The sequence below is a fragment of the Falco biarmicus genome, chromosome 2 (genome assembly GCF_023638135.1).
Source record: "Falco biarmicus isolate bFalBia1 chromosome 2, bFalBia1.pri, whole genome shotgun sequence".
NCBI lineage: Eukaryota > Metazoa > Chordata > Aves > Falconiformes > Falconidae > Falco > Falco biarmicus.
In genome coordinates, this window is record NC_079289.1 from 29,450,433 (window position 1) to 29,465,156 (window position 14,724).

Here is a 14,724-nt window from a genome sequence, read left to right on the forward strand (position 1 = left end):
GCCATCTTCCCGCCGCGGCCGGGGGCACCGCCCCTCCGCCCCAGCACACGCGCCCCCTGCCGGCCCCGCCGCCGCGCGGGGCGCGGCCGGCCCCGCCCTCCCGCTCGCCATTGGCCAGTTCAAGTCCCGCGGCCGGCCCAATCAGGGAGGCGCTGCGCGGCGGGCGATTCAACGGGCCCTCGCAGTCTCCCCCGTAGCGCTATGGCGGCGAGCTCCTCTCCCCAGCTCTCAGCCAGCCGCAGGTCTGAGCCGGCCTTCCGAGGTAAGGCGGCGGGGCGGGCACCGGGGCACGGAGCCCCGAGGGGCTGCGGAGCCCCGAGGGGCCGCGGAAGCGAGGCGCAGGCTGCCGGGGCTGTCTGTCGTTAGCCGCCCCGCGTAGTCCCGAGCAAGGCCGCGGCGGGTAAGGGAGGGGCCGGTGGGAGAGGGGAGCTGGCCGCGCCCGCCGGGAAGCGAGAAGCGGGAGGCGAGGGCAAGCGCCTCCGGTGGGGTGGGAGGCTGAGCAGGTCTCGGTAGCGGCGCCCGCTGTCGTGGCCTTGACCGGTGCGAGGGGGCCTATGAGACTGCACCTTCCCCTGGCAGGGCTGGGGCCGGTGCTCTCCCCCCGCCCCTGGGCAGGGCTTCTGGCGGGAAGGGCGCCCTTCTTCATAAGGAGATGCTTAAGAGCATCCTATTGAAACAAGGAAATGCTTCGATCTAGACCTGGACTCTTCTATTTGTTACTTTCTGACCGGTTTGGTTCGCGCGAGCTAAACGAACTGAGTTGCTTTGATGGGGCTTTGCCGTTTGGAGCTGGCAAGATCTGAGTTTCTGGTGCAGACGGTGCCTGGGGGGCTCCAGGGCGCAGCACCTCTTCGCAAGTACACCCGGGGGTGGGCCAGCTGGTGCACGCCTCTGCAGAGCAGGTGACACACATGGCCTCTTGGGCTTCCTTCGGAGCGGGATTTGGACAGCTGTGCTAAAAAAGCACTATATCCTGAACGAAACAGCGCTGCAGCAAGCCTAAGTCTCGATCCATTCTGCTGGCTGGCTGTTTCAGGCTTTGGCGTGTCAGTGTTGAGGAAGAACTTGCCTTTTTCAGCTCTCCCATGCTGGGAAGTTCTGAGGACAATTACCCCGTTTTGTGGGATGACAACTTTTTACCACACAGAGTGTGCAATCAAGTGCTTAATTCTTTCAGGATTAATGTTCAGGTCCTCAAAAGCAATCATGTTTTAGCAATTTCTACAGTGTGAACTTCAGTAATATAGAAATACCTGAGTGTTGAGGGAGGATGTTGATGAGCCTTGTAGGGATTTCTGAAGTGTGAATAAAGAACAAGGGGCAAGACAAAATACGAAAGATAAAGAACACATGCAAAGAGATTCAAAAGGGGACTCAAGCCTGCTTAGGAGGAGGCCAAAGTCAGGTTTTATGTGAGTTCATTGAAGGCTTCCACAGCTGAATGAGCCTGTCTATGATGGAGGATGGTGCAATGCCATGAGTTCCTGAATATGATAAAGGAATTGTTGTTTTGAGTCAAAGATAAAGCTTTAACTTCATGCTGTCATATCCCTGCTGCATGTCAAACAGTTTAAGACTTGGAGTCTTAACTGTCTCGACTGGCTGTGTGGATGCTTGAGCTTGCTTTGGGTGGCAGTGTTACTGAAATCTCGGAATGAAGAACTTCTCAACACCAACGTGATGTAGATAAGCAGACACTTCTTTATTAACGGCCGGGTGCGTGAGTGAGTCTTCTCACGATCAATGCACACCAAGTTTCAAAATCAGACGCCATATATAGAACTTATTCATGCATAATCGTGATATTTCCCGAAAATCATTAACGTATTCTCCTCCCATATCTGATTCTGCACAGTAAAGGTTAGAAAGGTCCAGAAATGGGTCTGCGGTATGATTTGGGTAGGTGGTATACGAGTCGGTGGTCACGATCTCCCCCTGCCGGAGTTACCTTTTACTAAAGTTCACGGTTTCTTGGCAGATATCTACAGGTTGTTCCAGTCGACTCTCCCCAGTTCCCATTAATCCTATATTCTGACATTTCAATACGCTTTCTACATATGGAAGACTAGTTAACTACAAAGAAACCTTTCAAACCCTAAACTTATTACCTAAATTTTAAACACTGATTCTAGCCCATTCTTCTGGCCTTGGTACGGGACTGTACAAAGGATTTCATAACAGCTTTTACTGTGCAACTATGTTTCATTAAAATATATTTCTTATCCCTCTATATTTCTATTAAAAATTATTTTATAAAATCAAATAAAGTCAATCAATCTTAACTTATTAGCAAATCTGTAACAGCAGGACCATCTTACCCAGCTGCTTCCAGCAATCCAAGATCACTGCCTCCCTTACAGGAATAAAGAAAGGTCTCTGAAAAGATCAACAATGCAGCCCTATGAAGGATATAAGCCTCTGGTGTGCAGTCGGTCAGCGAAAACATGCAAACTAGTATCCTGTTCTGCAATGACTTTCTATATTAAGAAGTGACAGCTGGCTTAAGACCTTTCCATGATCACTTTGTGGTGTTATTAACACTCCCATTGATTCGGTGTTTATGCAAATGCCCAGATGACAGCAGAAGAGAAGGAAATGATTTTGCAGATGGTCAGCTGGGTTCACGTGCATGGCGTTTTCCATGTGTGCTAACCTTACCTTGCTACCATTACAAGTGAAAACTGTGCTCGCTGAGCCAACAGCAAGTATGTGAAATGCTGGACGGGCATTCAGAAGGTAGAGGGGTGAGCCTGACTTCTTCCCATTGCAAAATCGTGTTTCTTCAAGCTTAACGCAGCAAAACGGCTATCTTGTACAGCTGTGAGTTTACGTTCAATTGCCCCTTGAATCTAGTCTTTCTCAAGAAATAAGAGAATGTGTAAGACATCATAAGATGTGAAAATTAAAGATTTTTTTAACCCACAATGTCTATGTTTCATGATGTCCTGATGCTTTTCTAATGGCATTTACTTTTTTCTAAGAAACAAAGTTTGGCATGATTATTTTAGCTGAAAATGTAATCTATATTTTATTTTTTTATTAAACCCACCAGAACAAAGACAACAAAAGGTTGAAGAATACCTATCAAGAAAAAAGACCTTTTCTGGTGTGCCCGTTCAAAAAAAGCAGGCATCAATCAGGTAGTATTTCTGCTATGGCTTACATTCTTTAGAAAGCTTTGTCGGTGGTTGGTGGGAAAGACAATAGCAGTTCTGGCTGAAAACCTCATCCAAAAGGTGATACCACACAGTGAGGCTAGTGACCACACAGATTTCCTGAAGCCCTTTTATTGTCAACAAACACTAAAAGCTTTTGTTAACCACATGCATAATAGATGCAATTCATGAAGTGTATTATCTGCTCCTCTAGAGACTGAGACAGGACGTAATACCCTCATGACAGAGCTCTTGTTTGAGATGACACTCTGCTGTTTGCCTCTATGACCTTCCTTCCACAAATAAGTTTTCCCCCTCTTTCTACTCAGGCTATGCTGCATGTGTTCACGATCCACTTGATCTAGCTTCATTGTGCTTTCATAGTTAGTAATTCACTATTTTGTGCTAAAAGCAAACAAACTATAATAAAACACAAGCTGTGTGGTGGCCAGCACATCGGCATGATGTTCTGTAAACAGAAGGTGGGCACCTATCATCAGCTGGTGCTTGTTTTTATTGACTTGTATTTAAATCTTCCTGCTGTTGTCTAAAGTCTGGACATATACTGCAAGACATTCTAATAAGCAGCAGAAATATCTCTAGAGAAGACAGTGGTGTAAAGGAGCGCAGAAGGTTCTAGCTCTGCCGTTAGTTCATGGTGTAACAATGTCTTTGCAAATTGTAAATTTCAGTCTGAAATTTATTCCAATCTAAATAGGAAGTCTTGTTTGCTATTCTGTATACTTGAGGTGGTATGGTCCCATGTTCAGTAGCACAGAGCTACTTGATAGTACAAATCTAACTGAACAACGACCTTTGAATGTAAAATACACATAAATTACAAGGATGAATATAATCTGCCAAAAGACTTACTCTGTAGTAGGAAAAGGCAAGTGCTTTCATGTTTTAAGAAAGCTATCTTGTGTTAGAAAATCAATGCCAACTACTTTCATTATAGCAATACTCTTAATTTAGCATTTGTTTTACTTTATTTTCCTTGCTTTCAGTTTCTTCTCTGGCAATTATATTCCAGGACTTTTCATAGTCTTCAGTTAACTTATTATTTAGAGACATCATGTATGTGGGTATGACTAATACTTTTATTTTGCAGATATTGTGAAGCTGTTACTGTTGTAATAGCTTTTTGAGAAGCTTTTACTTTTATGAAGCCATTACTGTTCCACACTGACTACCTGAAAGGGGGCTGTAGCAAGCTGGGTGTCAGTCTCTTTTCCCAAGTAACAAGCGATAGGATGATAGGAAACGGCCTCAAGTTCCGCCAGGGGAGGTTTAGATTGGATATTTGAAAAATTTTCTTCACTGAAAGGGTGGTCAAGCATTGGAACAGGCTGCATGGGGAAGTAGTCGGGTGGCCATCCCTGGAGGTATTTAAAAGACATGTAGATGTGGTGCTTAGGAACGTGGTTTATTGTTGGGTTTATAGTTGGACTCTGTCTTAAAGGTCTGTTCCAACCAAAATGATTCTGTGATTCTATAACTAATGATCAGTTCCCTTAACATGTGTTCTCTATCAGGTGGTGCAGAAGTGACAGCAAGATGCATGCTTTCTGCAGCACTTCAAAGTCACCAGTTATCTTTTTCTTTATTTTCATTCATGTACCCTCATTTTCAGCTTGGCTGGCTTCCAGAATGTCATCTGATGCAAAGTTATCAGTTGCTAACTGAAACATTAATTTTCAGTCACATGCAGTAGTGCCACATGTTTCGTATTATGCATTGTGAAGCACCTGAGGAAGGATTTGGATTTGTAACTTCAAGCTGAGGATATTTTTCTTCTGAGCTGTCAATATATTTTCCTAGTTTCTAGGAGACAATACTGGTCTTGGTGGTTTCGTTACTCATTGGGTAGTCTGATGCCAGCTGTGGTGCCTGACTTCGGGTTTTGGAACCTGTCAGTGTGGTAGGAGCTATGTATCCTTGTTCAGACTTGCCTCAAACAGCCTGGCCCCTCATGATTGCAGTAGCTGAGCTTCAGCTTGTTGTGCTGCTCCCCCTTCTCCCTCAACTGCAGCATTTAGAAACTTGACCTTGTGGCAGATGCATCAGGCCAGACAGGCTAGTGCTCATCCTTAAACATGAGAATGGCATCTGCAGTATATAAGGTCTGTTCTCTTTTCTCCCTCTCTGTTAGCTCGTTATGGTGTAAGAAGGGATGTTTTGCAGCCTGAGCCCTGCTCAATGGTTGCTTAGCCATTTATTTGTTTCTGGAGGAAGAGTACAAACTGAGCAGAAGTGCTTCAGCATGAGTTGCCTGCAGACTACCAGCTGGACCATGTGAACTTATTCTAAAAATATATTCATTTGTTACATTGTAGGATGATTTAAGATGTCTTCTTTTCTTCTTTTTTTTTTTTTAGCAGTAGCAGAACTAGGAGAGCAACTAGCAATAAACTGCAAGACAAAACACAGCTCTCAAGTTCTCCAAAGCCAGAAATAGTAAGTTTTTGACTGATAATCACATACTGATGGCACTCTGTTTCTGTGACTACAACATTCCACTCACTTAAAGCGTATTTAAGTTCTACAACTTCCAAAGCATGAGAAGCTTGCAGGTGCAGAGGTGCAGTTTTAACAAACTGTTCAGTGAGTGCTTATTGTATGCTTTTTGGAGAGCTGTCGCATTACTATGTGTAATGGACCATATTGATATTAAGTTTGTACCTGACTGGAGAGGGCATTAAAGAGGATACCATTCTTGCTGAAACAATGATTAAATTTTAATAACTTTTCTTGAGACTCTCAGAACTTTTTGGATATATTTTCAGTCTTTGGGGAATTTATTTATAATCTGAGCAAGGTCTTCTGTCAGAGTAGAGAATTCTTGTATTGTACTCTGTTACTTGGAAAACAGTAGTGGAGGGGGAAAATTCCAAAAGGGAGAACAAACTTTATTTAGAAATTTCCTGAAAGGAGATATTTTGGTCTGTGTTAACATTAAAAATCACATGAGACATTAAACTACATAGCTTCCTGAAATAACAGCCCTTGTACTCAAGCTCTAGTTATTGGCTTGGTCAAATCTTAACTTCTAAGCCTGAATGACAAACCAGGAAATACGAGATGTGGTATAATTTTCTTACTGTTCAAGGGCATCTTTCTTGAAGGAGAAGAGTGTCAATTTCTGCAGACTTTCATGTGTCATTTGCATGTCTTTTCTTCTGCATTTGGATCTTTCACTATTCTATGAGCTGCTGCTTGGAAAATGCTGCCTTAGTTGCTGTAGAGCATCTTCTTTGGAGGAAAAGACTAGGGCTCACTCCTTGTAGCCTCTAGGCTAGGGTTATGCTGAGAACATATGGCTGAGAGTTTTCAGGGAGTAGTAAGGCTACATAAAACCCATGTGTCTATTCTTAACTACAGCATTCTAGAGCTCATTAGTAAGAAAATTCTCCTTCTGGTACCATGTCCTAATGCCCTAATTAAAGGAATTATTCACTACCTTGCATTAGCAGGGTATCCAAACTAAGTGGAGGAATGGTGCTGCCACTAAGTGATGTGGTATACAAACTAAGATACTGCTTTTGTCTATATATAGCCTAAAGCAAGTTTCTATTTTATGACTCTTCTTAGAAATTGATTTTGGCAGTTAAAAGTCAGCAATTACTTTGAGTTTTTTCTTTCTATAAGAAGAGTGTAGCCCTCAGGTTAGGCTGCCTCACTTCCAAGGTACAGTTTAAACAATGCTTACTTGATTTTTTTGATGTGAATTCTGCAATGAGAGCTGACAAATACTCTGTTCAGTGTGTATATATATATATACACACACACACCTCTTTTGTATTTTGTAGTTACCTTTAAGTGCTATTTACTGTTAATCACTTTAGTCCTGTAAATAAGTGAAAGCTTCTTTGGGAAAAAGTAACATGCAGCATGAATGTCCTTCTAATAAGTTTGTGGATATGTTTTTGACTTCAGGAAAACAATGAGAATGCTAATAAACTGCCATGGGACCAATCAAGTGGTCACTCCGAAAAAAGTGTTATTTTAAACTCTTCCACAACCACACTGACAAATTCCATATCGGGAACAAACTATAATGAAGATCATGCTTCCAAGGATGAAGTTACTGAACTAAAATCTCAGCACGTGTCACTTAGCAAGTCCTTCTTGCAAATGAAAAGCATAAAAGAGAAGCAGTCAGTTGAAGAAAAACAAAATTCAGGTATCAGCCTACCAAAGAAACCAGTGTTTGGTGTGTATCGTGGCAAAGTTATCCAATCCAAGGTAAACTCCTTCCGAAAAGCACCAAAAAGTGAGGGGGAAAAGAGTTCTTTGCCAGACAAGAAGTTTCTTCCTCCTGCCACCAAACCAGCAGCAAGATCTTTGTCGATCAGCCGCTGTAACGTAGTTTTGAAGACCATCAAAGTCACAAACAACCCTAATTCTGTAAAAGCAAATTATGTCCTCCCATTTCAGAGCAAACCATCTAACAAAGCTGCTATTAACTCCCAGTCCCATCTGAAGGAATGGCAACTGACATCTGTTGTAGCACCCAAGAAAGTAACAGAAAATACGATTCTTGGAAGGGTTGCACAGCCACTGAAGGCTGCTTCTAACAATTCTGACCACAGGATACTAGGAGTGAAGAAATGCACAAGTTTTTGTGAAGGTGCAAGACCAGAAGCTCCAGCAAAACCAGTTTCTGTTGTTCCTGGTACAAAGTCAGGACAGAATTTGAAAACTAATGGCAATAGAAAATCTCTTCTACCAAAAGAGTCAGCAGAAGCAAGAAGGTAACTGAATTACTGACTATTGTAGCTTGATCTTGGGAGGTATTTAGACCTTTTTTCCAATAATGTCTATTTTGATCTATTTCTTGCTGTAGTTGTGCTGAAAAATGACATCTGAGTGTTTTAACTTGATGCCCAAGGGCAGTAGACAGAAACTGTAGACTTAATACTGAGAAATCATGATTCAGACTAATTACAGCAGCTCCTCAGGTTTACGGCTTGTCCTGTGCAGTTATAAATAGAAAATATATATTGCTTGTGGTCTCTGATTTTTAGGCTAAGTGTTGTGACAGCCTTAAGCATGACAGATAATTCTTGAAGTGAATCGCACATGCATGCCACTGCTTCAAAAAAAAAAAAAAACCTGATGCAGAATGTATATAGAATTGACTGTGTTTATGGCCTGAAGGAGAGCACTTGTCAATGACATTATATGGTTGTTCTGGGCTGCTCTCCATGCTTTGTGTCTTTAGCGATAGCTTTTAGTTTTCTGGTTTGAAGTGGGATTAGGGAAGAGGTGGTACATATGAATAAATCAGAAGCATTTTCTACCCCTTCTTGGAAAAATAAAAAGTCTGTAGCTGAAGTCTCTTGGTGCTGCTGAAAAGGGAGAGATTAAAGTGAAAGGGTGGTCAAGCACTGGAACAGGCTGCCCAGGGAGGTGGTAGAATCACCAACCCTGGAAGTGTTTAAAAAACACATAGATGCGGTGCTTGGTGACGTGGTTTAGTGGTGAACTTGGCAGTCCTGGGTTAATGGTTGGACTGCATGATCTCAAAGGTCTTTTCCAACCTAAATGATTCTTTGTTTCTATGAAAGCATTCTGACCTGATAGATACCTACAGCGTAAGTGATATGCATGGTTCTGAAATATCCATGCAGGTCTAAATGGCAGCTGTATCCTTTTTAGAATTAGAGGATAGGACTCAAGGACAATCTGGAAAGTATTTGTATGACTTACCCTAGTTAGTGTCAGTCAATGTAAAAAATAAAATATCTGTCATGTCAGCTAATAATATTTTTAAATGCAGAGCTCGTCTGGATGAATGGAGGGCATCTAGAGGAAAAGTGCTGAGGAGACCTCCTATATGTGTGCAGCTGGGACCCCAGTCTACAAGTGAAGAACAAGGGTTCTCTTCTGGTGAATCTTTAGAGCATGTATTCCATAATGAAAAGGTCAACAGGACTCTTGCAGAATGTCTGAAATTAACTGAACAGGTATTCAGTCCCTTGCCTAGCAAGTTCTAATAATATAGATCCCTACAACATGCAAGTCCTATAGGCATGCTGGACTTGTGAACCAGATGCAGGGCACTAATTGCTCCCCAAGTTAGGCAATATTGTAGCTTTTTGCTGACACCTGAAGGAATTAGCTCTCACTGAAGAGTCGCCAATTTACTGAACTACCTAATAAGATTAGGCAATAATGGTAACATAATAAAGTAGAAAAGTTCTAATGTAATGAGGGTAGTATGAAATAATTAATCTAAAATAAGTTTGCATTTGCAGAAACTTGCCTAGAGTTCTGATAAAGTCTGGTTTAAGTAGTTTTGAAGATGTGTATGCATTATACTATCCCTTCTACTTACAAGACTGTAGAAATAATTTCCATTTGGAAGAATAGGTGAATGACAATTCTACTAAAGAAGGAAAAAATACTTGCTTTTTAGTTCAAAACCAGCTGAAGTATAGCACCTCACTGTTCACTGCATTTAAATCTCTGCACTTGTGTTGACTTTAGGGATGTCAAAGTGATGAAGTACGTGCCATGTTGGAAGATATGGCACAGAGCACTCCTGGGGCTAAAAAGCTTGCGAAATATTGGATCTGCTGTATACGTCTTGAACAGATGGGCCCTCTTGAAAAGGTCATTGCTGTCTATGAGGAGGCCATTTTGGCAGGGGCAATGGTAAGCAGCTTGTCTTGAAGTTTAAGATTAATAAATATAAAGGCATGAAAGTACGGTATATCTGATTTTAATAAATACTTTTATAGTAGGAGAGCCATGTAACCTATGTGAACGTTAAAAAGTTGGATTTGGTTTGCTCTGTAACCACTGTAGATACTACTTTCAAGAAGAAAGATTTAGGATCATCAAAATACCATATGATGCTCTGCCTAGAAGAAATTAAGGACTGAGAATTCTAGTGTCACTAGAAACCCAAAACAGAACTTAAGTTCATCAATAAATGTAAAATTAATTCCTGTACTTAGATATCAGCAAGGTTTCAGGACATCAAATAAATACAGCCTTAGTGCACCAAATGCAGGATTCACTTGTGTCCTGACTTGTGTCTGAACAGCATTAAATAAGCATCATGTGTTCTGTACCACTTTCCCTGTAAATGTTATACCAAATAAGCTGAAATGATGATTAATTTTGGAATTGTTTTTCTAAAACAATGCAACCTTTTTCCAGCCTAAAGATGAACTACGACACACACTAATAAATATTATAAAAAATACTGAAAGCCTCTTTGAGCCTGAGGATGGTAAGTCCAAGCTCTATTCTAGCTAAATATCTGATTTGACAGGCAATGCAAGCTGTTTAAACCATTTATGCCTGTAAAATTCTGTTTCATGGAAACTCCTCTGTGATCATTTTTTACTCGGTTGTCTTTGAAGACAACCTTGTAAACCAATCAATTTCAACTGTAGGCATGTTAAAACGAGTAGTGGAGATGCTTGCATATTCGGACTTTCTGCTTCAGCTCTGTCAAAGCAATGTTGTCCAGCTATTTTAGCCTGACAGTCAAAGAGTAAATAAACATTCTTGTGAGCTAAAAATCAGTTGCCTCTTTGACACGTAAACTCCTTTACCAGCAGATGCATCGTTGTGTTATGGCATAGTGTCAATTAAAGGTGGTAAATCTTCCAATTTTGGAAGCAAAGTAGCCATATACACTCCTGTTCAATATAACGTAATCTGCCAAGTATTTAATCCCAACTGAATGAAATACTTGCTCAGAGCTGCTGTGGATGGGAATGAGGAGAATGACCTCTCAGGATGTATTTACCCTGAGTTCTCAGGTTTCAGGTTCTTGAAGGCCACTAAAATTATTAGTAATTTAAATTGCTGTGGCTCAGACTCAGTACATGCTTAACTTTCTCATGTAAAGTTTTAAGATTTCAGATCTCTCAAACATTAACTTATATTTTGCTGTAACTAATCACAGCTGTACTTTTTTTAATATTTCAATTTTAGGGGGAGCTGTGGTAGAATCTGGTTTACATGAGGTAGTTGAAGTCAGTGGAAGTTTAGGTTCAGGAGCATCGGAGCAGGTTCAGGAGGCCTCTAAGGATCTCTGCTCTGATGACCAAAAAGCAGAGAGTGACGACACTAAGGCAGAGGCTAACACTGAAGTGATCAAAAACGAAGAAATGGATTCAGACTTGAAACCAAGAGAAGACATTTTGCCAAAAAAGAATAAAACCCAGAAGACTAAAGAAGGTACAAAAAAGAAAGGAAAATGTGGAACAGAAGAGCAGAATGAAGATGAGGTAAAAGATGTAGCCCGATCAGTTAATTCTCCTGAGAAAGAGAATGGCACACCTTATTTCCTGAGGTACAATCAATCTACCACACCATACTTGGGAAGGTAAGATTACTTCAGGTAACTGGAAAGTTTGCAGTGTCTGGGGCAACACTAATGTTTGTGTCCTGTTGAAACAAGGAGGCGAAAACCTTGTTAAAAGCTCTCAAGAACTTAACTTTTTAGTATTGCTTCCTGTTCCTTCAGAAGGAAGTATTTCTAAATGAAGTCCTCTATTTACTCAAACTGTTTTGCTTTTTGAATGCCTTACTTCAGAGTAATCTAATCTCTTTGGGGCAGAGACATAGATTCCAGATTTAGGATCCCTTCCCACAGCCCATGTGGCAGTAGCAGTGCTACACTGAGCTAGAGAAAGTAGGTGTCTCCAGCCATCCCCTTTTCAAATGTAGATGTGGTTGTACATCCTACAACACAGAAGCAAACAAGATGTAACTGTCCTGTAAAGTTTATCTTAACCGTTTTCTCAGGCAAAATTCTGGTTAGTAATCTCGGGACAAAACAGATAACATCTAAATTCTTTTTTGCCACAAAGTGCCTTTTAAGATAGCAGATTTAAAGTTGTGCTCAGCCTTGGCATCTGATGAAGCTGGACTCTTGGCAGCTGTCTGCTATGCCTCATAGCAGGAAGAACACTCCCCAGGTGGAATGGGGGGAAATCTTCCTCTTTTGAATACATTCTCCAAATTATTGTCCAAGAAGAAATATATATCTAGTTTTAACTGTATGAAAGGACCTGTTTTCAGTTTCCTTTGGCTATGAGGATGGGGAAGAGTTGAATGGGAATCACGACTTACTGTTTCTGCTAGATGCTACAGAGATAATTTGTATGATGGTGTGCCTGTGTTTAGTGACTTTTATTTACTTTTTTTTACTAAGGGTGAAGATGCACCATGAGGCACATGACTCCAGTGCTAAAGACCTGAAAATTGTAACCCCGTTGCGATGTTCTCAACGCATTCGGGAGAAGATGCGCAAGCTGTTGGATACTGTTAAGGATCAAGATCCATGTGTGTCTTCATTTGAACAGCTAGGAGAATTGGAATAAGAAGCACTGCATTTATCCACAGACAGCAATGCACTCAAAGAAATAAGTGCTGAAGTAGAAAATTAAAAAGGGGCAGTAATGCTACATGGGGGTTAAAGATTGGATCCTTTTTAAGGGGAGTTAAGTGGCATTTGTTTTTAGCAGCTTTGAGAAAAGGAGCTATCTAAAACTTGCGTGGATGGCTTAATATGAAATTTGACTGCCTGAGTCACTAGACTTTTGAATTTATAAGTTTCTGCCTCTACAAAATTGCAGTGAATCTGGTCTCTTTTAGTACTTACAGCCTTCAGTGTCTTCATGTTAAATATGATTCATCAAATATTGAACCAAGGAATAGATTTCACACTTCATATAATAGTCTGATTGTAGTATATTGTTAATATATACTGTTTTCCTGTTGCAATTCCTATAAATTCTTTAGAATTGCACGATCTTAGTTTAAGAAACAAAAACAACTTAGGCAGCGTCTACTATAGCAACGTGTAGTTTTGAAAACTGAAAACAGCTAGTAGGGTGTGTACAACACTAAGTTTAAACTGTGTATTTTTTTAGGGTATTTCAATAAAACAGATTAATTTTAATTCCTTTACTGGATCGTGATTAAACCCAGTAACTGGTTTCCTTTGCAAGTATGATACACTAATTACTTGTGCAACTGTTCTAATGTTGATTTGCATTACTCTGTAATATGGAAGACTTACTAAACTAGTCATCTTAGTTGTGTTTGTTCTTAGTTTCCACCTAAAGCCCATAAATAAATTGTAGATTGTGGCTAGAGGCCTGAGACCGGAATTCTGAAAATTATTTTATATGGTTCTTGGAAGTGAACTGTCAGAGTGGAACATGGTGGAATTTTTCACATTCAGCAGAAGCTGAGTGTTTCTGTTATAGTTTACCTGTCCAATTAAATGACAGAGACTGGCCAATTAGAAAATTTGATTTATTAAAGCAAGCGACAAGTAAGCAAAACAGTGCTGGGCGGCCGGGGAGTCTCCTGCTCCACCAACGGCACGCACTCTCTTCCCGAAAGTCACTGGTTTTATACCCCTCGTCCTCCGGTGATAGTGGTGCACTCTGCGTCTGTGCTGCTTGTTGCTAGGGGGTCGTTTTCTGCCTTCCTTGGATTCCTGGTGGTCGTGGGGATGAAGGCTCTTTGTCTAACTCACATCATGGACTCCTCGTGTTCATGAGCCCCATCCCCTCCTTCCTTCTCAAGTTTCTTTCCATAACCCTTCCTGACCGAATACTTGTGGCTGACCTTTGCATATTCCATGTAAATTTCCATTGTTCTTACAAACTTTGATGAAGAAACAGCTCACAGTTTATCACATTTCCATATCTTCGGTATGCAGTTTACATGAACTGTAACTTAAACCTTAGCTGAACATATTTCAGTGTTGAAGAGACCTTGGTCCTTATGGCTAGCTAGAATCTTCTGTTTGCAGAAGGGATATGCTCTTTGCATCTAACAAGAAACCAAACTTAAAGTGTACTATTGCACTACATTTTCTTCAGATACTCATCAGTGTTCAGGACGGTTAAGACCAAGCATCCATTTGTAGTACTATGGGGAGTAACAGGATTGACCATGTCTTGATCAGGACATGGTCTAGGCAGGCACTTCTGGTTCTCCTTGTGGAGGATTTAACTCTGCTGCATTTTGTGGCTTATGTGCTGACCAGAGCATCTGTATTGTGCCAGTTCTGCTCTGCCATGGGCAGTGACTGTGTGCAGTCAGGCTCAGGGTGATTTTTTTTTTTTTTTTAACCTGGAAGTCTGTGAAGTGAAAATACTTTTTCCAGCATGGAAAACAAAATGGTGGAAATCATCCTGCCAATAGAAGTGCACAAGACTTATGTTTTGCAAGCAGCTTTACAAGTTTTTTTTCTGTCTTGAGACATTTCCTTGTTTTTTGTTCTTGTAGTTAAAGTTTTTCTTATGCTTCCTTACCTGCCAGTTACATTTCCACAGAGAAAATACAAGGTTGAACTACAATTCATGTGGCCAAAGGCCTTGCTTATTTCAGTTGCTAGCGATAAGCTCTGGCACGAATTAAATCTCTCGCTACAGTGGAGAAACCCATCGTCAATCTATTAACAGGTGATTTGTCCCCTGGCTTTTGTGCAAAGTGGAGTCCAAAGAGATTTTAAATATTAACAGGACTTTCTACCAAAGGTGTGGTGTGTGTGGGGGTGCTGTTTATTGTTAATAAGCCCCGT

At 41.1% G+C, this 14,724-nt stretch overlaps 1 protein-coding gene across 2 annotated transcripts; it reads left to right on the top strand.

Moving 5' to 3' along the window:
- The first annotated feature begins 137 nt into the window (after positions 1-137).
- CKAP2 (cytoskeleton associated protein 2) lies at positions 138-13,297 on the top strand. 2 transcript variants are annotated; one of them, XM_056327786.1, is made up of 9 exons: positions 138-262; positions 3,053-3,140; positions 5,534-5,612; positions 7,092-7,909; positions 8,938-9,124; positions 9,648-9,815; positions 10,326-10,398; positions 11,112-11,505; positions 12,337-13,297. In XM_056327786.1, exons 1-9 carry the CDS (start codon positions 202-204, stop codon positions 12,503-12,505), a joined length of 2,037 nt encoding a protein of 678 aa, XP_056183761.1. In that variant the 5' UTR covers positions 138-201; the 3' UTR covers positions 12,506-13,297. The 2 variants fall into 2 exon arrangements, with proteins under 2 accessions (XP_056183761.1, XP_056183762.1); XM_056327787.1 differs by having other exon boundaries at positions 5,537-5,612.
- The last annotated feature ends 1,427 nt before the right edge of the window (positions 13,298-14,724 follow it).